General features: G+C 41.1%; 1 protein-coding gene across 3 annotated transcripts; it reads left to right on the top strand.

The window, feature by feature from the left end:
- Positions 1-3,104: 3,104 nt before the first annotated feature.
- On the top strand, positions 3,105-25,194 carry LOC126371709 (cationic amino acid transporter 2). Of its 3 annotated transcripts, none has more exons than XM_050017030.1 (14): positions 3,105-3,173; positions 14,211-14,459; positions 15,363-15,491; positions 15,837-15,992; positions 16,830-16,934; positions 17,558-17,695; positions 18,548-18,696; positions 20,273-20,370; positions 21,389-21,528; positions 21,889-21,991; positions 22,290-22,435; positions 23,130-23,296; positions 23,767-23,875; positions 24,590-25,194. In XM_050017030.1, the coding sequence occupies exons 1-14, from the start codon at positions 3,137-3,139 to the stop codon at positions 24,718-24,720; spliced, it is 1,857 nt and encodes a 618-aa protein (XP_049872987.1). In that variant the 5' UTR covers positions 3,105-3,136; the 3' UTR covers positions 24,721-25,194. The 3 variants fall into 3 exon arrangements, with proteins under 3 accessions (XP_049872987.1, XP_049872986.1, XP_049872988.1); XM_050017029.1 differs by lacking the exon at positions 3,105-3,173 and adding an exon at positions 3,928-4,208; XM_050017031.1 differs by lacking the exon at positions 3,105-3,173 and adding an exon at positions 9,499-9,547.

Genomic DNA, 25,194 nt, shown 5'->3' with positions numbered 1-25,194 from the left:
TGCGAGAGCGACAGTAGCGGCCGCACGACTGGCATTGTAGTTGAGGGTTATTAGATGGTATAGGTGGTAAATCGGCCCTCTCACTTCTGTGTCGCCTCTCGCGCTTGTCGGCTAGACTCTGCTAGTTACTCTTTACTAAACGTTAAAACACGAAATTACTATGTTTGTATGGAAAAGCAACCTGTGACGTCATAGAAAAACGTGACACAATGTCGCACTTATTATTAGATTTTTGTTAAGTTACATGGAATAAAGAAAACTTTTTTGACAGTTTTACATCTGTCTTTATTTGAGTAAGTAATCAGAATTTCACAATTTATCTTTGACCTAGGAAACTACCCAATTCTTAGTACCTATTTACCTATGGTAAAACTTAGAATACCTATCTGTAATATCTGCAATGAAGATTTATAAAATAACTATCTTATATTTTTCAACTTTGATGTTCTATTTTGAAATAAATAGTGGTGAACAGTGTCAAACACATGAAAAATGCTGTTTTATTTTTATTATTAGACGAACATAAACATTTAAGCTTATACTTCACTAGGACATTATGGCTGGTAAGTCGTAAGAGTCGTAAGTTTCATGAGATGTGTGTCCCCCCTATCTAAGAAGAGATGCAGGTTATGACGGCAGCGTTTTAAGGCGACCCCTTTACCCAGCCATGGGAGGGTCTCCCCCTGGACTTGATCTGCCTTAGCTTACTAAATGGTATCCCATTTAGTTTAAGATTTCCTGTCGACACAAAAAGAAGACCATGGCGTGTTGGCGCTACAGTGAGATAGGGGCTTTAGAATACTTACTCCTTGAATACTGCTCATTTCATAATAGCCAACGTCGCATATAAGTAGAGTCTATATGCTCTGAGTCAGGCTATACCTGTGGTGGGGGCCCTTTTAACTAAGGGCCTTAAATAATAAACTACTTATTTACTCATGCCTGGTTGTGTTTTCAGCACTACTTACTTCTTTGACTAAGGACACCCCGAACCAGCACTACTTCTTTGAATATGGGAAACCCCGAACCATAGCGACAGGGTTGTCAGATGTAACGCATTTGGTAGAAAATGTGATCGGAAAAATATCACGGGATTTAAATCTTTATGACATAACATAAGCTCACGACTATATCCCAATTGGGGTAGTCAGACGTACATCCTTCGCAAGATGAACTACCAATCGACTTTCTGTTAGACCAACGTGATAGGTGGTGAGCCGCATCGCCGTCTATAATGGTCGAGCAAACTGTGTTAAATTAATAACTCATTGGTGCAAGTCCGGTATCGGGATTCGAACCGGCACTCCCAGTTCGAGAAGTAAGCCGGTGTACGGTCACGAGCATTAATATGTATACACTTTGGTACCATGTCACATTAACTTTTTTGACAAATTGAACTGTAAGTCTCACTAAATGTCAAATATGTTAGTGCGACAGAGTCCTATAGTGGGTACATTATATTGCTCATGACTGTACCACAGGACTACAGTGACTTCAAATAGCTATTAGGAGCTGTTTAAATAATTAATAAGTACTCATATGTAGACACGCGCGTGCGTGTGTGTGTGTGTCGTGTGTTGCAGAATTTTGTAAGCAATAAATAATTCCTAGTTACGGATAAAAATAGCTGAGGAGAGAAAAGTCCGTGAAATAAAGTTGGTAATACACAATAGCAGAGTGTGTGGTAGAGTTTGCCGCTCTAGGATTGGCTTGCACAGCCATTAAAGAAATTGCATTTCTGTGAGGTAATGACGTCATAAATCGTCTGAAACAGACGTACAAGGCCAATGATGATGATGACGATGAATACACAATGAGCTGTCTTGCATTTTTTGAAGTGACTTATTGTAGATTTGCTAAAGGTTAGGTAAGCGGACCCTGTGAAAAACGGAATAATGCTAGGAGGATGATATTGAAGATTTGGGTCTTAAATATTTTGCCGGACCATTGAGGGGCGCTGAGGGCTATCATCAAGTACACATTGGTATTTGAGTACTTATTTAGGTATCTTTACCATTCATCAATACGGAGAACTGAGATAGAATAGAAAAGAATATAATTGAAACGGCGCCACACACAAAAAAAAGACAACAACATCATATCATATAGATAGTGGCGCGATTGCCGTACTGCTTCGGTGGGTACTGCAGTTGGATTCAAATATGGAACCCTAAAAGAAGTTTAAGCTAGAACACGATCAACTCTTAATGAAAATGACTTAAAATAAAATTACTACATTCTTTAATGACAACGATAGAAAATGACCTAAGTAGTGGGTCACGTAAAGCGTAGATGCACCTAGTTTATTTTTCTTCTTCTTAACGTGTGGGTTGTGAGGTGGAATACCATCATCAACCCTGGTGTCAGGGTTATTATTGAGCCGCCAGAGGCCCCTGACGTGGCTCATGTAACGATTACTCACTTACATCAGTAAGGGACCAACGGCTTAACGTGCCCTCCGAAGCACGGAGTTTATTCATTAGTAGATACTAGTAGATTATTACGGGTTTGAGTTTCTAAGGTCTCTAACTGATCTAAAACCTTCTACTGCGGATTTTGATCTCTCACTGGATATTAATTCTTAGAAAATCATCCCCTTCAGTATTCGTTATGAGGTTAGTTATCTACACCCCGTACAAGTACGTACAGGTAGGTATATAAGTACGTACCCTAACGTAGGGATGTTAGTGATACCGTACAGAATACTGAGGGGGATGATTCAGAGCATAATTCTAAATTGATATCAAGTAGATTTCCCTGTCAAAAAAAAATTGTGTCTTTTTAAATTATTTTCAGTTGCATACTTTTGCGACAGAAAATTTCACTTGATATCAACTCAGAATCATGGTCTGAATCATCCCTTAAAGTTTTCGTTACGATGTCACTAACATCCTGTATAATATATTACCGTTCGTGAATAACACCGTGTGTAAGCACCTTAACTCCTAGACTAAATTATTTTGTCGTCAATTTAATATTGAAGGTCGCTAGTGTGGCCTAGAAAAATCTAGTATTCAGCTGTTACTACAGCCTGAGGTATATTGGAAGTATGTCGATGGATTGAATCCGCAGATGACGCATCTATTGTTTTTAATGAGACTTCCATTTAGAGTATTTAAATTAGTACCTAGTGAAAATGTGTATAAAGTGTACTGTCGCCATCAATGTATTTAGTGAGTATACCTACCTACCTATTTTTTTTTTTAATTTATTTATATCATGTATTACATAATTAGGTACACCACTGATACCACAAAACACTTATTACTAATTACTTAACACATGGACAGAAAGGTCATAATCTTCTGTCAGAACTGCTATGCACTTACGTACATAAACTCACGTCTACTTCCCAACGGGGTAAGCAGAGACTATGGTATTCCATTTGCTTTGATCCTAACATACTTCTCTTGCTTCCTCCACATTCATCAATCGTTGTGTCCGCCTTGGTCTGGTCGCATAAGATTGAGAGAAAAAACACGCCCGTAATTTCTATCGGAGTGGATAGATGTTACCAAACACAACTTTAGGCCCCATTTGCTGTTGACAGTTAACTAGTTAGATATGATGAATCGTATGGTATACCAACCTGGCTACACTACCATCAGACCATCACCTATATTAGCTACTTCACTAAGCAATTTCTATAAAGCTTGTTTACAATGACTACCTACACTCCTACTCTACTAGACGTAATAGGCGTGAACATGGACTCGTCACTATAATAGTTATGAAACTGATCCAATACCATAAAAACTCTATTAATGAGCAAAGAGCAAGTAGAGGTCTGTGTTACTATGTTAATGAGTAAATCATAACTCTCGGGAGAAAAATATTTACTGAATACTTTTTGGCTAAAACACAAGTTTCCAAACCCAAAAAACTGCGAAGTCACATTAAAAACTCATCTGTCAAAAAGTGTGCGAGCGAGTTCGGTCTTGGGGCGCGTGAAAGTTATTTAATTTTGAAGTAAATACGTGTTCAGTTCACTTGTAAATCTGGTAGAAGTCTAAAGTTAATTAATAGGTGCAGTTTATAATTAAATTATTCGTATTAGCGATTAAATGTATAATATTGCCAATATAGGTTAAGTGCGCAGGTGTCGATTACAAAAATGACTTTTCCTGATGGAAATGGTTTCGTGGATTACGGCGCAGTCCCTAGTAGAGTAGACCAGGGGTTTACGGTGCGACAGGCTTTTGAAAATGGTGAGTATTCATACAGTTCTCATTCAATAAAGTACACTTTTCTTAGTGGTTCTTAAACCTTGACTTTTACGCTTACTTGGCGAGTTTTAGACGCCGTAATTTGATCATGCTTACCAAACTAAAGTCGCAAGTTGTCTATTAGGACATTATTCATATATAAGTCTCAGTTCCAATCTAAAATAGTTAAAATATTTAAAATTCCTAGTTGTACTGTGGGAATAGCGGGAAGGAGTTGTATGCAGGTGATGCAATGATTCAATAACATTGCGGGACTTAATGTTCCTGTACCATGCGCCCAGATTGAGTTTTAAGTAGTTTGTGTTCCATTCTAAGTGAAACTGTTTTGCTTAAATTTTTTTTAGTAGGTACCTATTTTAATCTTACTGCTAATATTCTAAGTTTATCTTATCTCGCCCTGCAGTGGAACATAAAAGTAGGCTGTTTATGTTATGTATCATCTTATCCTATTTTGCCTATTTGATCCTACTGCTTGCTGCAAAAGCCTCCACTTGGTTAATTATGTAAAAAATATAGAGCATATTAAGTAATCAGTTTTTTATATTGAAAGACATATAAAAAATCACGTTATGCTTAAAGCATAGAATTAGAACTCACATCATGAACCAAATATAAAGTAATATTTCACTTATAAATGTAGGAAAACCTGTCACAAAAATTAGGTCTTCTCACTTGAAGTAAAATCTCATTCTTTAGCGTAAGTGTCAACCAAAAGAAACAGTCCTCGAGCTTCTCTGGACTCCTTAGCAGCTAAAGGCCATTTAACACTAAAGGAAGACCAGGAGAGAGTGGGACAAATCTGCCGAGCTAGAGTCCAATACAATTTGTAGTGACCGGAGTGGAGAGTTACCATTCTATTCATTTTAAAATAAAAAGAGAATAGTTTTTAATTAAAAATGAGTTACTATTGTATATTATTCTATATTCTCTGACTGAAGTTAATTTATTTTTAGTTTCATGTTCAAGGTACAAAGATGGCATGACATATTTGGAATGAAGTGAGACTTGTGTAAAGTACATTATACAAGTTCCTTCACATATTATATTATGATTCTCATTAGTTTATTTTCTATATCAAATTTCGATGTGTCTCTTACATAAATGGCTAGGCTTACAGATTCCATGCGTAATGGAATATTTTGTTTGATACGGAGGTAATAATCATGTTAATAAGTAACCCAACAATGTGCAGAACCGAAACGTCTGTTTCGGTTATTTGTAAATCTTTTTCCTGGCATGAATATACAATGTTCTGCATATCCAATATAATAATATGTTCAGAGTTCTGTTGCGGCTGCAATTGCAAATGGGTGTGACACACCCCCCCATGTTTGACCTCTTTAAGCATGTCAAATCCCCTCTACTGTACAAACATAACTGAATTGTACTAAAAAATAAATGGATCTGTGTTGTCCATTTCCATTTGCGATTATTTATTTATTTTATTATTAAGGTAGGTATATACTGTACAGAATTACAGTGTAACCTAATGCACTGTATGTTGAAAAAATAAATATAAAAACTAATACATACATACATAAACAGCCCTCTCTTCAATGAACCGGAGGGCGTATGGAGTATACTCCACCACGCTGCTCCACTAAAAACACACACACTAAAAACACACACACTAAAAACTAATATACAAAATAAACTTTAAATAACATGAAAACTACTAAAAAATACAAATATAAAATTAAAACCATCAGAAAAAAAATCATTTGTTAATCTTCTCACAAAAAAGCGGGGTGAGCGTCATTTCTGTATATAATACTACGGTACTATATTAAATTCTCTAAAGCTATATAAAATCATTTTTTTGTATATTTGGCATGAATAGGTAATATGATAGCATTGTTAATAAGTTGGTTTATTTTCATTAAGTACATTAATTAATAGTGTATCATATTACAACTCTGCCAGTTGTAATATTTCATTTTTTCCTAAAGTGTAATTTATAAATTGATCATATATTGATTTATTGAATCAATCCGAATGTAACTGGTTACTATCTAGATACATATCATTTCAATTAAAATCATATACCATTATTGTACATAGGAGTATGTAGCGACAGATATGGCATATTGATTTTTTTAATTCTTTATTGTAGGCAGAAGACTTGCAGCCGCTCTAAGTCTTCTATCGTGAGGGTTGTGAGGTGGAGTACCAACCTCATCAACCCTGGTGTCAGGGTTACTATTGAGCCGCCAAAGGCACGGCTCATGACACATGAGACATGGCTCATGTAACGACTACTTACTTACATCAGTAAGTAGTAACCGGGACCAACGGCTTAACGTGCCTTTCGAAGCACGGATCATCTTACTTTCGGACAATATGGTGACCCTGGCGGGTCTCTCCGGTAATGTCCTAACTAAATTAAGGATCACAAAGTAATTTTTGTAATATGTCCTCACCGTGAATCGAATCCGGGACCTCCGGCCCAGCGCTCAACCACTGGACTACATAAATACATAACATACGGGGGCCGTTTTAAAAGGTAAGGTCATTTTAATGTGGAGCCCTCTACCCGAGCGAGTGGTACGAGGAGTCGTCATTGAGGGTCTTTCCAGGCTAAGTTTCCCAATAAAATAAAGATGGTGCTGTTCAGATTCTTTTACCTATTTTCTCATTGGTCAGTCTACATACTTAATGAATTATATGTATAATGTAATGGCAGAGGATATTTTTACCCTAGCGACAAACCTATCAGGCGGGTTTAAAATCAGTCCAGGCGTCCTCGAGTATTCGGGGAACATACATAAAAAAGATCCCGACGAACTGAGAATCTCTTACTTTTTTTTGAAGTCGGTTAAAAAAAAGGCCACATCGAAGCAATTCATCTAAAAAGCAATTTTGCTATTTGTCATTTGTTTGCACTGCGCACTTATTTTTGATTAGAAAGTAGTTGTTACATGAGTCATGTCAGGGGCCTTTGGTGGCTCAATAGTAACCCTGACACTAGGGTTGATGAGGTTGGTAATCCACCTCACAACCCACACGATAGAAGAAGACATATTTTTATATGCGCAAATCTCAAATAGCAATATTGCTCTTTTATATGAATTGCTTCGATGTGGCCTTTTTAACATAAACAGCCTATATGCATCCCACTGCTGGGCACAGGCCTTCCCTCAACCGACCGGAGGAGGTATGGAGCATACTCCACCACGCTGCTCCAATGCGGGTTGGTGGAGACCAGACACCCCAGATCTCGCTGCTCTTTAACTCGTTGTATCTAGTTTCTCTTTCTAGCTCTAATCGCTTTTCGCTCGTCGTCGACGGTGGAACTATTACATAATTATTAACACCCATTATTGATTTGAGTAGGTCATACATGGCCAAGTGACGCAAGAACACACTTGTTTAAATAAATAAATATAATAATAACGTAATAAGAATTTTGCTTTGTTCAAAAACACAGAAAGCGATTTATTTGCTTTTTTAAAATTATTATTGAAACATGCGTAATATGAAGCTTAAACGTGGCGTGCAAATTGGTAACGTACTTATAAAGAAAAAGAAAGAAACAATTATTACTTCCGGACACCACAGACACAGACAGACAGGTACATTAGAATCAACACAGGACAGAAACCACACGGAAATCAATACACAGACAAAAAAATAACCAAGGACGACAACGACTACTTAACAATCAAAATACTGAATTAGCTAATCGACGTTTTCCAAGCGCGAGAAAATGTCGGAAGCTTCTAGAACAACACTTACAAGGCGTCCTTCGCGAGTTTGTAAACACCTCTACTCACAAGGCACAACTTGAGAGCGTAATATCGGGGTAGACACAGCCAAACCATAAAGAATTGCTGTTGCTGTTTCTTGTCATTTCTTCTCCACAGCACTTTTGCTTTGGCTTTTACTATGTATATGTCGTTGTGCAATAAAGTATTATTGATTGAGGAGCTCGGTGGCGCAGCGGTAAACGCGCTCGGTCTGCGATTGTTTAAGTTAAGCAACTTTCGAAAAGGCCGGTCATAGGATGGGTGACCACAGAAAAAAAAAGTTTCATCTCGAGCTCCTCCGTGCTTCGGAAGGCACGTTAAGACGTTGGTCCCGGCTGAATTAGCAGTCGTTAATAACCATCAATCCGCACTGGGCCCGCGTTATGGTTGGCCCAATCTCCCTATCCATCCATAGGGAAGGCCCGTGCCCCAGCAGTGGGGACGTTAATGGGCTGATGATGATGATGATTGATTGATTGACTTTGGCGGCGAGGGTGTGCTGCCGCCAAAGGATGTTTTCGGGGTACCGAACAGAGCATAGTACCCCGCTAGTCACAAGTCGGTAGTGTGACTAGGGATCGACGATCCAACAACGGTGTTATGTTGGAAGTTGCATATATGCGTCTTGCTGTGTAAACTTCAATATCGCGTTTCACGACTGCTTGCAGACTGCATTATTGAATGTGGCGCCATCTGTTGCATGTTGGCGGAACTAGGTGGCCAACTAGTTGGGTCCGCCACAACACCTTGCGAAATGACGTAAATTCAAAAATGTTACGTTGACGTTCAACAAGGTTATCCATGATAATTACGTTGAATAAATGATTCTGATTAACACTATGTGTAGAAAGGTGCCTCTTCACCCCGCACCAATTCATATCGGGTACCCACCTTACCCTCGCTGGGTCTTACTTTAGTATTAAATGGCCATTAACCGTTAAAGAGTAAAGGGGAGCGCGCGGACTGTATTTCGCTCGCACTTACACGTTACACGGTAAGAATGATTTGATTTTTGTATGAAGTGTCCGTTTTACCATTACAAACGACCCCGCCGGCGGGGTCGATCAGTGCTTATCGCTATCGACCCACTAGGGTCGATTAATTCTTTCAAATATTTTTCTCTCAGACGACGCCCTGAGCCGAGGTTCGCGCCCAACTCAGGAGGGTGCCCCCTCAGGCCTGTTGTCTTAAACGTTGTACCAGGTGAGAGCCTTCAGCGCTCCCCATTTGTCCGGCCAAGTAGTTAATGCCATCTGCGGTAAATCTACCATAAGTCATGTAAAAAAAAGCTAAAAAATGCTCAGCTAGAAGAACAATAAATATAACTAAAAAATAAGTCACATTTACACCAACTAAAAAATGTTTAGTAGTCTTGAAACTCGATGTCGCCTCTACGCATTGGCAAGTCTATATCAATAAACGATTCGACATCTCAATCAATGCGAGACTGTCGCGACATCAATTGTGATGGTCAGTGGTCACCGTCCGCCGTCACCACCACCAGTGGCGGACCAGTGCCTCTAATGAGTTCCACCGAGACAGTTGTGGGCGGAGAATCTATGTGGTTTATTCTATGTGAGTTTAAAATCTTGTAAAATATTGTTAGAATAGGACGCGTATGTTATACCTAACATAACATAAGTTAACGAGTACTACAATACTCGTTAGCTCCTCGCCAGCTGCGTTCACTGACTTCGTAACATAAGTACGTGGACGTGCATGTGTTTGGATAGGGAAGGGACCCAGACCTACGGGGTATAACGCCCAGGGATACGGGTGAAGACCGCAACGGTTGCAGAGGCGGAGATGGGAGCCATCGGTACGGTAATGCAGGACGGAAGAGGCGCGTCACAGGGACTGTAACCTGGAACCTGACAGAGGGCAGCAGTAGCTGTCAGTACTATTCAGAGGCGGAGGACAGGAGTCCTAGTACGGCTTTGAAATAGACTACTCTGGTCGCCATCCCACTCGCGTCAGACGGAGTACTGCGGGGCGGAAGGCAAGAGGGAAACCACTGCCCTATTTTTCCTTAATAAAGTAGCATGGAGAATGCTACACTGACGAGAGCGTGGCTCCTAAATTAGTGATGTTAGTGATAATGAAGCACAGACACAGCCATAGTCATTCAAATTCAAATTCAAATTCAAAAATATCTTTATTCGGTAGGTAACATAGTTACACTTTGAATCGTCAATTTTTACATAACGAACGTCTCATCTTCTAAATAATCACTAACTTTATAATAACCTTTTTTGTAAAGTTTTTGTTTAACTAGTGTCTTAAAGCAGTTGAAAGGCAAATTCTGAATGTTAGTTTGATTAGGACATTACAGGGTGTGGTTTAGAGCCCTAGCAGGGATTTGAACCCGTGACACTTCGATGTAAGGCGATTCTCACACTGCCCCGCATCATGCTGCATCTTGCGTGTCGACGCACCTACGCGCGTACCTGCGGGAATGCAGATCTGCATCATCGTGCGAGTTTTTTACGCACTCACGCGCGTAGAGGCGTTTTGTAGATTAACGCACGGCGGCTCTCATTTCATTCAAAGCCGTTCCAAAATCACGCGCGGCACTGCGGGATTCGGTGTGCCATACCTTGCGTCTCGCCCCGCACCTACGCGCGGGGGTGCATGTTTCTCCGCTTGTATGCGCGTGATCCGCATGAACGCGCGTGGATGCATTTTCTGTGTGTTAGACCGTGCGTGTTTTCTATACAAACGGAGATACTCACAAGCAACGGAAGAACACGCATCCACGCGCTACGCTGCATCATGCGGGGCAGTGTGAGAATCGCCTAAGTCACGCGTTCCTCGAACTGGGCTATTACGGATTGTCATAAAACAGTGTTGCTTTCAACCAGCCTGCAGTTTACATAACGTCCTTATCGTGGCTACATAAAGGCTTGTTGTGACGGAATCAGTTCGTTACTTCATTGCTAAACTAACCGGTTTATCGGTCCAATGGGTATAAATAAAATTGATTAAAAATATGCTTTTAGGGAAATATGAAATGAACTGAAATGAATTATTTTATTTCATACCTAAATCCATATTTGTTAGTAACAATGTGAACTTAAACTATGTTAGTACCTATCCTACACACACATTAATACAACAGCATCCCATATCGACGGGGAAGAAGCAAATACTCCTATCTTACATTTTTAGGCAAATCGACTTTTTGATGTAGTTCGTTGCGAAATTTAATTTTACGTTGGCTGGCAAGATCTCCGTTGTATATTTCCTACTTTTAGGGTGATTTTCGATGAATAGAAATAGCTCTTAAAATAAAGATTTTATATGTTGCAATTTTTTTTATAAAAATATCTCCTTTCTACAGAAGTAAATAACTCCTATCTCATGTTTTAATCGATAATAGCTCCTATCTACAGAATCAAGCATGAGTCTTTTTGTTTAATGGAACATGATGGAGGTCGATGGATGATGATGGGCATGGCACGAAATGTGTCTTTGTTTCAAAAATAAGAGATGATGGACCCAAGATCTACTTTTTGGGGTGATTCGATCACTGACACTTTTCAATATTAAATTATTTTTTTCCTAAGCGTGTAGCTCGAAAACGGGCGAAATATCAAAAAAATATTATATTAACTAATTTGTAGACAATTTAATGTTCTTTAAATTTATAAAGTTATTTTCTCTAGGACGCATCGTTTTTGAGATATCAGCGAAAAACTCAAAATTGGTATCTCTGACCTACACCCATTCTGCAACACAAAACATTTTTTTAAAGACTAAGTTATTAATAAAAATTGTTTGACAAGTTAATTATTTGATATTGGATAACTGGGTTATTTATTTTATAATTATCTTTTTGTCAAAAAATTCCCACAGTTTTAATTTTGGAGAGGAATTTAGAATAAAAAGTGAGAAGTAAATCGAACGACCAATACCATACAAAAATATCGATATTTTATATTTTTGTATGGTTTGGTAAACATTAAGTTACGGAAATGACACCATGTAAACGTGGGACTTTTTACTATGTTAACTCCATTAATAAGGACACATTCAGAAATGTGTTCCGGAACACATTCCTGAAGAAAAATCATAGGTTTCCTCCCACATACTCTACAACCCCTTTATTGACCGGGCTATTGATAATGATTTTAATAAGTACCTACTTGTTGATCTCAGTTGATTATTGACTTAATAAATATATAATTCGTACTATATTGATATTTTTTTAAATGCCAATTAAAAACCGAAGGTGCCTACTTTATCATGATCAATAAATAATTTGTTAAACCTTGTTTAAGATCAAAGTTTATTTTCATTAAAAATGCTAAGCGTAGCACTTTCTTTAAAAAAGCTGTCGTTTCAGTATTTTTTTAAAAAATACGATTATTTGTTATTATATTGCATGCTTTATAATAGTTTACAGTTAAATATTTACTAGTTATTTGTTGCGGCATTGCTTTATAATATCTCCTAATTTGAACATAATTTGAAATTCATTCAAAGCAATACATCCTATCTTACAAAATCATGTATAATTTACGTTAGTTTTATAGTTATTGTTTTTTTTAATTATTAATAGGTTTTTGAAGCTACAGTGAATAGTTTACAAAGAGAAATAAGTCAAACAATAGGAATTTGAAGGATTAATTGCAAGTGGAAAAACCGTCTAACGTCAAAACTTTCGACCCAACACAGAAACCAATAGGCTCTAACTTACATTAACTTTAATTCCTCTATATATACAAAATTAATATTAGTTTAAAAAAATGTCTCTTGAAATAACAAAACTACCTTCAGAACATGACGTCGCGCTATAATTATTAACAAAAAAGTTATTCAGTTTTTTCCTCCTCCTGTAAAGTTAGGTCTGTGTAAGATAGGAGTATTTGCTTCTTCCCCGTCGATATAAAAAACAATAAATAATAATATTTTTTTATGTTTGGTTATATATAATACTAGCTTTTGCCCGCGACTTCGTCCGCGTGGCGTGTTATAAAAGAGAGATCTTTGGGTGTGTGGGAGTGCATGTCAAATTTCAAGCATCTAACTTATGCAGTTTAGATTTTTTATACAACATTTTTTTTCGCTATCTCCCGTTTCCTTAGGAATTTTGCAATATCCTGTTGCAACTAAGCTTTAAGTTTCCTAAAGTACCTGCATGCCAAATTTTAAGCGTCTAACTTAAGTGGTTTCGATTTTTTATGCAAAAGGATTTTCCCCCTTATTGTTTTTTTTTTAATTAGGTTGCCTTGGTCAAGTGACTTATAAGCTACATTACCTACGTTATTATTTTTTATTACTGAACGAAACGCTACTAAAGTACAAATCATAAACAGCCTATAGACGTCCCACTGCTGGGCACATGCCTCCCCTTAATTAACCCGAGGGGTATGGAGCATACTCCACCACGCTGCTCCACTGCGGGTTGATGGAGAACACTCACTAAAGTACTATGTTAAAAAAAAGTATAACTGACTTCCTCAAATGATGACATGCACGAACTCTCAACTTCTTTATTGTTATAAGATACCGAATATAATAGCCGTAGTATGGATAGATGCACACGCTTCGCGACAATTAATGCAATATTTATCTACGCACACAGCATACGCTGCGTCCATTGGTCGATGTATCTACAATGATGTGCTGTTCTCGAGAATATTCCCACTTTGGGAACGTTCCTGGCAGTAAAAAGGCGCAAAAGTTATATGTATAGTTAAAATTCCCATTGACATTCAGAATTTGCCTTTCAACTGTTTTAAGACAGTAGTTAAACAAAAACTTTACAAAAAAGGTTATTATAAAGTTAGTGATTATTTAGAAGATATGAATGCATGGGATTAACTGTCTGAGAACTGATATAAGGCAGCTAAATTACTCAATTATATATCAATATTTTATGTTTATTTTATCTTTTTAAAGAAGTCTAGGGCCCTGTGCCCAGATATGTCTGCCCGTAGAAAATTATGGATCTACCTACTCCACTCCAATCTCATCAGTCATCCCGTGATCATGGCACTTGCAACAGTGTCGAAATATCGGGAGTCTCATATCCCCATTTAAACGCGGTAAGAACCCGTTATTATGTGTTTTAATAGTGTCTTTACTATCACAGAGTTTTTACAACGGGATTTGGGAACATTCCCGGGAAACGCACATCACTGTCTAAAATACTATATATGCGGGTGTTCTCGATGCGAAAGGTGGCCCTTGCTCTGAAAGATTAATAAAAATTCATACTTTCTTTGAATTCCAGGTGGTATCAAAGCCGGCGCGGCTCGGGCGGCTCGCCTGGCGTACGGGGTACTATCCCGGCGTAAGGCCGCGGAGGAAGGCGCGGCCCGCCTGGCCAGGGTCCTCTCAGCACTAGACCTGACTGCCCTAGGCGTCGGCAGTACCCTGGGAGTGGGCGTCTACGTGCTAGCTGGAGATGTCGCCAAGAATTATGCTGGGCCAGCTGTGATACTGTCGTTTCTACTAGCGGCTGTTGCTAGCGTGTTTGCTGGTGAGTGCCTGAAGTCATCTCCAAGGTCTTGGTTCATCTTAAAAAACATCTTAGTCTTTTATTTAGTCTTTTAAAAATATCTTAATTTTTTTTTTGAAAACACGAAACTTTCTGGCAAAATAGATCCGTTATCTTTTGATAAACATCTACATTCTTGGAATTACACCTAACCTGCATTGGGCCGGTATTTGGTTTTCCCCTCGCGGGTTGGAAGGTCCATCAGGCAGTTACTTCTATAAAAAGCCGGACCTGTCATATCTTCTGCTTAGGTATGCGGACTCTGTGAAATGGGATAAAGCTAAGGATGTGATGATATTGGGATAAACATTTTGTTGTTCTGAAAGTGTGGACGTCTTAACAAAACAAAAACGAAAGTCATTATGTGACGTGACTTATTGAACATTTGCCGCAGATGGCATTTAACTACTTGGCCGGAGGTGACGGTCCTGTCAGACCTGATAGTCTGTCATTCTTCAACAATAACGGCCTCCGTAGTCCAGTGGTTAAGCGTTGGGCTCACGAATCGGAGGTCTCGGCTTCGAATCCCGGTGGGGACATTTCACAAAAATCACTTTGTGATCCCTAGTTTGTTTAGGACATTACAGGCTGATCACCTGATTGTCCAAAAAGTAAGATGATCCGTGCTTCGGAAGGCACGTTAAGCCGTTGGTACCGGTTACTACTCACTGATGTAAGTAAGTAGTCGTAACATGAGCCATGTCAGGGGCCTTTGGCGGCTCAATAATAACCCTGACACCAGGGTTGATGAGGTTGGTAATTCACCTCACAACCCACATGATAGAAGAAGAAGAAGATTCTTCAACAATTAAATTCCAGTCGTAATCTTTCAATACATCTTGTTGCGAGTTTTAATCCATTTCTTATAATGCGTATTGTCATCAGGTCTGTGCTACGCCGAGTTCGGCGCACGAGTGCCGAAGGCGGGGTCCGCGTATGTGTACAGCTACGTGTGTGTCGGAGAGTTCATTGCCTTCATCATTGGCTGGAATCTAATACTGGAGTATATTATAGGTGCGTGTTCTAAATTATATATTCTAGACCGGTTCAGCTGAAAGCAACCATAGAATAAAGAATAATACTGTGCATAGAATGTCGTTACAGGTATTACTTATAATAAACTTAGATGGTGTGTAATCTGCACCAATGCGTTGTTTTTGTGTGTGGCGTCCTTTTATAATAAACAATTTCTATTTTATTCCATTATTATTATCTATAATTTCAACGACCTTCTGAAGGTCGCGGGAAAACGCTGGATGCGGGCAGCAGAGGATCGGTCATTGTGGCGAGCCCTGGGGGAAGCATTCCGGGGTCATTTCCGGCTGATGATGATTCTATTCTATTTCTATTCCATCTCAGGAGCGGCATCAGTAGTGAAAGCACTGAGCGAGTACCTGGACTCGTTGTTCTCTGGGGCGATATCTCACCAGCTGCAGGCGTGGCTGCCAATGGAGTCGCCCCATCTCGCCACCTATCCGGACCTGTTCGCTTTCACCGTCATCATGCTGTTCTCTGGTAAGTGATGATGGCGTCGCTGTCCATGGACATAAAATAAATAATAATACTACGTAAAGTGTGGTAACTCTCCGCCCGCACCAATTCGTTTCGGGTGCCGACTTCACCAGGGTGCGGGACCCAGAGCAGATCCAGAAGGTTCGGGTCTTCCTTTAATCTTTAATAGACGTAAGGCGCTAAGGAGTAATGGGTACAGCGCAGACTGTCTGCCTCGTAGTTGTTAGACGACATACGATAAGAATGAGATATTTGTATGAAGTATCCGAGGTGTGCCAGGTACCCGGGCCTTCATGCTATTATCATAATCACCCTATTATCATTATCCCGTTTTCACAGGGTCCGCTTACCAAACCTGAAGATTTGACAGGACCAGTTTGTTACAGAAGCGACTGCCTGTCTGACCTTCTAATCCGCGAAGGGTAAACCAGCGCAATACAGGTTAGGTCACATACCTCCGAAAATGCATTTCTCGGGAATGTGGGTTTATTCACGATGTTTTCCTTCACCGCTGAACACGTGATAATAATTTATGAACCAAACATAGATTCGAAAACAAATTCGACAATCATTGGTTGTGGCCTGTGCTGGATTCGAACCTGCGATCTCAAAGTGTGGGGCAAGCGTTTTGCCAACTGGGCAACTGGGCTACCACGATGATGAGAATCTGGGCTGCTATTATCGGGCCTTATAAAATACATTTCTGTCAGGAATCTCATAGTGTGTTAGACGTGAGTGCCACCAGTTGATACTGATCATACTTGTGACAGTTTTGTACAAAACTCCGCATTTTTTATACTGCATTCCAGCAAAGCATATGACAGATATTTTCCTTTGCAGTGGCACTTGCCTTCGGTGTTAAAGAGTCGACAAAGTTCAACAACTTTTGCACCGGAGTCAATTTGTGCGTTGTCGCTTTTGTCATCATATCAGGATCTTTCAAAGGTGAGGAAACAACTTATCGGACGCATATCCTACATCCTGGTGCAGATGTTGAGCGTTGAGCTTACGGTCCGGAGGTCTTGGGTTCGATTCCCGGACAGAAAAATACACTCGTTGAATCCTGAGAATCTCTTTTATTAATATTTTATTGATATTTGGGATGATCCTTTTAGACAGTACAGTATAATCTACTGTCTGTAGATTGGACAACTATTTAAGTTATTATTTAATCATTCATGTATGCTTTCAATCAGCTATTTTCTTGGTTTACAAAAACTTTGTAAAATTTTGTAGAAATGCATGGGAATAACCGTCTGGGAACCAATATTAGGCAACCAAATTACTGAAATTATATTCAACAATTCTTGTTTGTTTTTAAGAACATCTAGGGCCCTGTGCCGAGGTTTTTCTTGCAGCTACTTTTCCTCTACACAGGTTATGAGGAGCTGCAGTAGTTAGGCGGATGAGACGTTCAAGAAAATATGTTTACTGATGTAAAAAATACTATTCAAAATATAACTCTTAATTATGATGAATTATTACTGTAGTTTTTGAGTTAGACTTCTAAATGGTTTATGATAAAAGGTTGCATCAGACTACAATGTTATGTTATGTTATGAGACCAGCGGACACGAAGAACTGGCGTATTCCGGCGGAGGCGGTTCCTCATAGCGAGAAGAAGAACTTTGGCACCGGCGGGTTCGCGCCCTACGGAGTCGCCGGCATCATCAAAGGTGCCGCTGTCTGCTTCTACGGGTTTATTGGTGAGTTCATTTATTTATTTCTTTATTACATACATACATATACTCACGCCTATTTCCCACCGGGGTAAGCAGAGATTATGAAGTTACATTTTCCTTCGATCCTGACATACTTCTCTTGCTTCCTCGTCATTTTCCTCATCATTTGAGGAGGTCGGCGGCGCAGAGGTAAACGCGTTCGGTCGGCGATTGTTGAAGTTAAGCAACTTTCGCAAAGGTCGGTCATAGGATGGGTGACCACAAAAAAAAAGTTTTCATCTCGAGCTCCTCCGTGCTTCGGAAGGCACGTTAAGCCGTTGGTCCCGGCTGCATTAGCAGTCGTTAATAACCACCAATCCGCACTGGGCCCGCGTGGTGGTTTAAGGCCCGATCTCCCTATCCATCTATAGGGAAGGCCCGTGCCCCAGCAGTGGGGACGTTAATGGGCTGGTGATGATGATGACGTCCTATTAGGTCTTCCTCTGCCAGCACCACCACCAACCTCGCTTTATTTACTGCTTTCGTAATTCTATTATCCTGCGTACCTGACCGCTTCCGTTTACTCAATTCTATTATCCTTCAACCGCTCTATGTGTCCAAACCAAATTAACATGTATTTCTTTATTAGACGGAAAAAACCCGAATGCGTTTTTAATATATTTGGCTCACCAGTAGTTAAAATTATTTTCAGTTCCACACTTTTGACACTTTTGACAGAATCATGGTCGGAGTCATCCCTCTAAGTTTTCGTTACGTTGTCACTAACACCCTATATATGCGTCTTCTTTAGCCCAGTATTCTTTTCTCGTGAAATATTTTTTAGGTACGCCAGGGAAAAGATAATCCCGACAAGTACTGTTACCGTCTCTCCCCCAGGGTTCGACTGCGTAGCAACAGCGGGGGAAGAAGCGCGCCGCCCGCAGAAGTCCATCCCGTTCGCGGTGGTGGCCTCGCTGCTCGTGGTGTTCCTGGCCTACTGCGGCGTCAGCTCCGTGCTCACACTCATGCTACCCTACTATATGCAGGTATACTATAATTATCATCTCTACTATACTATATATCTATATTGGCCCCGATTCCTGCAGAAACCTCCTAATTTTATTTTAAGTTATAGGTACCTGTCATTGTCCTATCCGTCGAAAAGGAAAGGGACGAATGATTGACAACTGATAATTTTAAAATGAATGAATAACCCGGTCGAATAAAATAGGCATCTCGCTCATATGCTTGTTTGACGTGTGCTGTCAACTTAATTCTGTCGGGTTATTGGCCAATATAAAATTTTAAGAGGGTTTTTCATATGTCTGCCTAAAATTGACGCGTGTTCCATAAATTTTGTGCCTGTCTATTACCTGTCCCTTTCTTTTACGGCGGATAAGAAAATGACAGGTGTAACTTAAAATAAAATTAGATGGTTTTACCGGAATCAACACCATTATAAGTATAAAAAGGAAAGATTTGTATTTTCGTTTGTATTGAATAATCTCAAAAACGACTGGACCGATTTCAAAAAATGTTTCACCATTAGAATGCTACATTATCTCTTGAGTATCAAAGGCTATATTTATTACAAAAAAAATGCCCACCCGTGCGAAGCCGAAACGGGCCGCTATGTTGTGCCATGAAATAATGGCGCGTAGGAACGGGTGATAAATATTTTTTTATACTTTATTATTTTGTGATATTTTCTTTAAATAGCTGCCAACCCGCGATAACGTTTCATACAAGCCTTCAACCCGTTTTTAACCCCTTGGGGGTTGATTTTGCGACCGAAAATTCTACTTGATATCAATTCAGAATCATGGCAAACATCAAAGTCATCCCTCAAAGTTTTCGTTACATGTCACTAACACCCTGTATTCATTAGTAATATAAGGATAATTAGACCAAACCATATAAATATTATGATTGACTGGAAGGTCATTAAGAATTTAATTTAACCCTTTCACGGACAGAGACCATGGGTCATTGATGGTTCATAAAAGGTAGTATGACACATTGGAATCGGAACGTCTGTAGACGTTCTGTTATGGATTGGATGTAGTCATCTTTAATTTCGTTCCGTAACAAGCGTGATAACGAACGAGGTTAACGTCGTGTCTTATAGGGAAGTCAAGGAATTGGCCTTTGATAGACTGGAATGGAAAATGCTACACCGAAAAGAGCGTGGCTCTTAAATTGATGATGATCAAGCGTGATGTTTTTTTTTTGACGTGACTTATTGTAGATTTGCCGCAGATAGCATTAACTACTTGGCCGGACAAATGGGGAGTGCTGAAGGCTCTCACCCGGTATAACGTTTAAGACAACAGGCCTGAGGGTGCCCAGTTGGGCGCGAACCTCGACTCAGGGCGTCGTCTGAGAGGAAAAATATTTGAAAGAATTAATCAACCCTAGTGGGTCGATAGCGATAAGCGGTGATTGAGGGAAATCGTCGACCACGCCGGCGGGGTCGGTATCGGGGTCCTGAAGTGTTTGGTGTCGCGAGCTGATTGGCTGCCTCTATGGCTAGAGTAATCGGGTCGTCGGGATCGTATATTACGTCCATCGGACGCCGATACTTTTCAAGCGTGATGGTGTAATGTAACAAATGTTCCGTAGGACGAGAAGGCGCCGTTCCCGTTCGTGTACGACCAGCTGGGCTGGCCGTGGGCCAAGTACGCCGTCAGCGTGGGCGCCGTGTGCGCGCTCTGCTCCAGGTATATTATATATTTGTAACAGCCTCCGTGGTCTAGTGGTTAGAGCTTTAGGCTCACAATCTGGAGGTCCGGGTTCGATCCCCTATGGGGACATTTTCGAATTCACTTCGTGAGACTGTCCTTTGTTTGGTTAGGACTTTTCAGGCTGATTGTCCGAAAAAGTAAGATGATTTCGTGCTTCGGACGGCACGTTAAGCCGTTGATTCCGGCTATTAGCCGTAAAAACACCTCCACCAACCCGCATTGGAGCAGCGTGGTGGAGTATGCTCCATACTCCCTCCGGTTGATTAAGGGGAGGCCTGTGCCCAGCAGTGGGACGTGTATAGGCTGTTTATGTTATTGAATGTAGATTTCGCCGTGGTCACACCCCTGACTTCACACAAAAAACCTCGTCTCACACAAACACCACACATTGACGTTATCGTACACGCGCAACTGTGTGTGTGACGTCTGAGGGCTGCCAACTACAATACCTACTTTACTCGTAACTGTCATGACAGTACAATACAATAAGTTTTTACACACAAAACACATTATCACACCCCAGACCGGACTTCATAAAAAAATACCTCGTTTCACACAGACACTATACAATGAAATTAACGTACACGCGCATCTGTGTGTGATGTCTGACGACCATACGATTCAAGACTAAAGTAAGACCGAGGGGGTGAGGTAAACCTAGCTCAGCCGCTGGTGGGGAGCGGAGAGTTGCCGTTTTATACGTAGTATTATTATCGCAAGAACTAAGTACCCACACCTGACCGAGTTTTCTGTTGCACCAACGCGATAGGCGGTGTACTGAAGCTTTTCTAAGGATATCTCCAATTTGGTCAATATACGTTCTTCTAGGTCTTCAATCAATCTATAATTCTTTATTGCACAAAGACATAAGTATAGGATATGTACGAACGAATAAAATAAACACAATAGGTGGCCCTATTGCTAAACAGGTCTTCTTAGGTCTTCCTCCTGCCGTCATTTTGTGTTCTGTAGTAATTTAAACATGTGTCTCCAGCTTGCTGGGCGCAGTGTTCCCTCTTCCCCGTATCATATACGCGATGGCGTCCGACGGTCTACTCTTCAAGTTCATGGGCCGCGTCAGTGAGAAGTACCAGACACCCATGATCGGCACTATGGTCGCTGGACTCTTCACTGGTAAGAACTATTTTTTTCAACTACCTTCATTTATTTTTTGTCATAGTACCCGCGTTTCCAGAGGAGGAGCTCGGTGGCGCAGCGGTAAACGCGCTCGGTCTCCGATTGTTAAGCAACTTTCGCAAAGGCCGGTCATAGGATGGGTGACCACAAAAAAAAAAGTTTTCATCTCGAGCTCCTCCGTGCTTCGGAAGGCACGTTAAGCCGTTGGTCCGGCCGGCCACGTGGTGGTTTAAGGCCCGATCTCCCTATCCATCCATAGGGAAGGCCCGTGCCTCAGCAGTGGGGACGTTAATGGGCTGGTGATGATGATGATGACCCGCGTTTCAACTAAGAGAAATAATGAGTGTTGTCCTGCAGGCACCCTGGCGATGATCTTCAGGCTGGAGCAGCTGATCCACATGATGTCTATCGGCACCTTGTTAGCGTACTCTATGGTTGCCTCCTGCGTCTTGCTGTTAAGGTAATTTGCTTCCGAAAAGTTTCACTTAGATGAAGCCCCGTTGATCTTTTATCCAAAATTGATCCAATTTAATAATCTCTTGAGATACAAAATTCACAAATAATACAATACAGCATCCGTGGTCTAGTGGTTAGTGCGTTGGGCTTCCGATTTGGAGGTCCGGGATCGATTACCAAGGGGACATTGTCGAAATCACTGTGAGACTATCTTTTGTTTGGTAAGGACTTTGGCTTCTATTCCTAGACTAGCATTTTATAATTTATATTTCACCCAGTCAAGTACCTAATAATCCCCTCAGATACGAGCGCAGTACTCTTCACAAGCCCCCGGAGCCGCTGAACCTGTCACCGCGCAACGCGTTGAGGCAGCTCATCAACGCGGACGGCCACACCACACCTACGCGACTCAGTTCTGCTATGGTCTCTGTACTGGTCACACTATATGGTAAGATTGGTTTCATAACATTTTTTTACCTTTAATGGATTTGCTCTTGGCCCCAGACTTGTCCGAAAGCATTGACGTGGCCTAAGATGGATCGCCCAAAAGGTGCCTGTTCACTCTGGCCTTGAAAGCACCGGGGTTATATGGATTCGGAAATACAGAAGACGGCAGAGAATTCCACTCCCTGCTCACGGCCTGTGTATACGCATGAATGGGTACGCAGAGGTGTCTACTACTCCCCCCCCTCATAAGGATGAGCCTATTGCCATTATCCGGACACAGATCCTGGAAACCACGTGATATCAAGATTGTTTACTTGTTCACTCATCATAAATCAAATATCAAGAGTGGTTGTACGATGTCTTATGACTTCTGACATAAAGTTTCAGTGCAGACCCCACATCATCATCCTGCCTTTATCCCACTCCAAGTGGGGTTGGCAAAAAGTCACATTGAAGCAATTAAGGAAAATTGGAATATGATATTCGCGCACATAAAAGTTAGTGCGCAATGTAAACAAGTATTACTTCCAATATTACTTTTTTAGATGAATGCTTCAATCTGGCCTTTTTAGCACCTTTGGATACCATTCAATTCATTATATCCATGCTGCAAGTCGTTTTCTTATTATTACTTGTGGCTCTGTCCCCTCGCCTCCCCCCTCGCTCCCATTGTTCTTATATTCAACGTGTCTCAGGCGTGTGGTGCTTCGTGCTGATGCTGAGCATCAACCAGCACGGGGAGGCCATCTTGTCGGGGCGCGCGGCTCCCGTCGCCATGGCAACGGCCGGCGCCATGTTGGTCGTAGCCACGCTGTACGCCATCTCGCGGCAACCCGTGTCTGAGAAGAAGCTCGCTTTCTCCGTACGTATTGTTTGTTTTTAATAATTTTATTTAAGGATTGAATCCCACTTTTTTGAGTTTAATAAAAAAAACGAAATTGTAGATAAAAAAAACTAAAATAAAAAAATATTGTATTGTTTGATTGTGTTTTATCATGCATAAAATATAGTAAAAAAACTACCCTATTAGTTAATAACTGAACCAGAAACAGGAAAGAACGTTAAACTTCATCTTTACAAAAACATTTTTATCGTTATAAAACTTTCAATATGCAGCAACAACACTTGGACTAAACTTAAAATTACAGTTTCGAGATATTCGCCGACAAACTCGTTAAACTCTAGGTTTCTTCCATTAAAATTCCCATTCCAGAAGAAGAAGAAGAATAATCTGAGTAGTTGCTACATGAGCCATGTCGAGGGTCTTAGGCGGCTCTGTAGTAACCCTGACAGCAGGGTTGATGAGGTTGGTTATTGACCTGTCTTTTGTAGGTGCCGTTAGTCCCGTGGCTGCCTGGCATCAGCATCCTGATCAACGTGTACCTGATGCTGAATCTCGACTATATGACGTGGCTGCGATTCGCCGTCTGGATCGCCGCTGGTAAGTTCTATCACATACTAAAATACATCATCATTATCTCCTAGCGTTATGAGGTTTTTCACAAGGTCCGTTTACCTAACCTGAAGATTTGACAGGTCCGGTTTTTCTACAGAAGCGACTGCCTGTCTGACCTTCCAACCCGCGAAGGGGAAACCAGCCCAATACAGATTAGGTCAATCACCTCCGAAAAGGCACTTTAACAATATGAAAAAATAATACATTATTATTGTGCTGTCAAATCTTCAGGTTAGGTAGGGGGACCCTGTGAGAAACGGGATAATGCTAGGCAGACGACGATACTTAGAGTGCGATATTTCCGTAGACGGGTTTTAGTTTTTAAATTTAGATGTTTATTGAATTGCAGCCTCCGTGGTCCAGTGGTTGAGCGTTGGGCTCACGATCCGGAGGTCCCGGGTACGAATCCCGGTGGGGACATATCACAAAAATCACTTTGTGATCCCTAGTTTGGTTGGGACATTACAGGCTGATCACCTGATTGTCCAAAAAGTAAAAAGATCCGTGCTTCGGAAGGCACGTTAAGCCGTTGGTCCCGGTTATTACTTACTGATGTAAGTACGTAGTCGTTACACGAGTCATGTCAGGGGCCTATGGCGGCTCAGTAATAACCCTGACACCAGGGTTGATGGGGTTGGTGATTCACCTCACAATCCACACGATAGAAGAAGATTGAATTGCTTTTGTATATGATTCCAGGCCTCCTAATATACTTGACGTACGGGATGTGGCACTCGTCGGAGCGGCGCCGCGCGGTGGAGCAGCTGCAGCTGGCCGAGCTGCACAACGACAGCCGCGCCGCGCTGCTGGGGCAGCACGCGCTGGGGTGACCCGGGGGCGAGGAGGGGGCGGGCAGTCCTAGTGGCACCGTCGTGTCTTTTATATCTAGTATTTAAACCAGCGGCATAGCACAATGGCCGTTTTGATTTCGTATTAATTAATTACTACGTTACGTACGTGGAGGAGCTCGGTGGCGCAGCGGTAAACGCGCTCGGTCTGCGATTGTTGAAGTTAAGCAACTTTCGCCAAGGCCGGTCATAGGATGGGTGACCACAAAAAAAAGTTTTCATCTCGAGCTCCTCCGTGCTTCGGAAGGCACGTTAAGCCGTTGGTCCCGGCTGCATTAGCAGTCGTTAATAACCATCAATCCGCACTGCGCCCGCGTGATGGTTTAAGGCCCGATCTCCCTTTCCATCCGTAGGGAAGGCCCGTGCCCCAGCAGTGGGGACGTTAATGGGCTGGTGATGATGATGAATTACTACGTTAAAGGAGCAAATTACTGTGTGTGTGTGTGTGTGTGTGTG

The sequence above is a fragment of the Pectinophora gossypiella genome, chromosome 13 (assembly GCF_024362695.1).
Source record: "Pectinophora gossypiella chromosome 13, ilPecGoss1.1, whole genome shotgun sequence".
Lineage (NCBI taxonomy): Eukaryota > Metazoa > Arthropoda > Insecta > Lepidoptera > Gelechiidae > Pectinophora > Pectinophora gossypiella.
The sequence above is the reverse complement of the archived record's forward strand: the minus strand, read 5'-3'. Positions and strand labels throughout refer to the sequence as shown.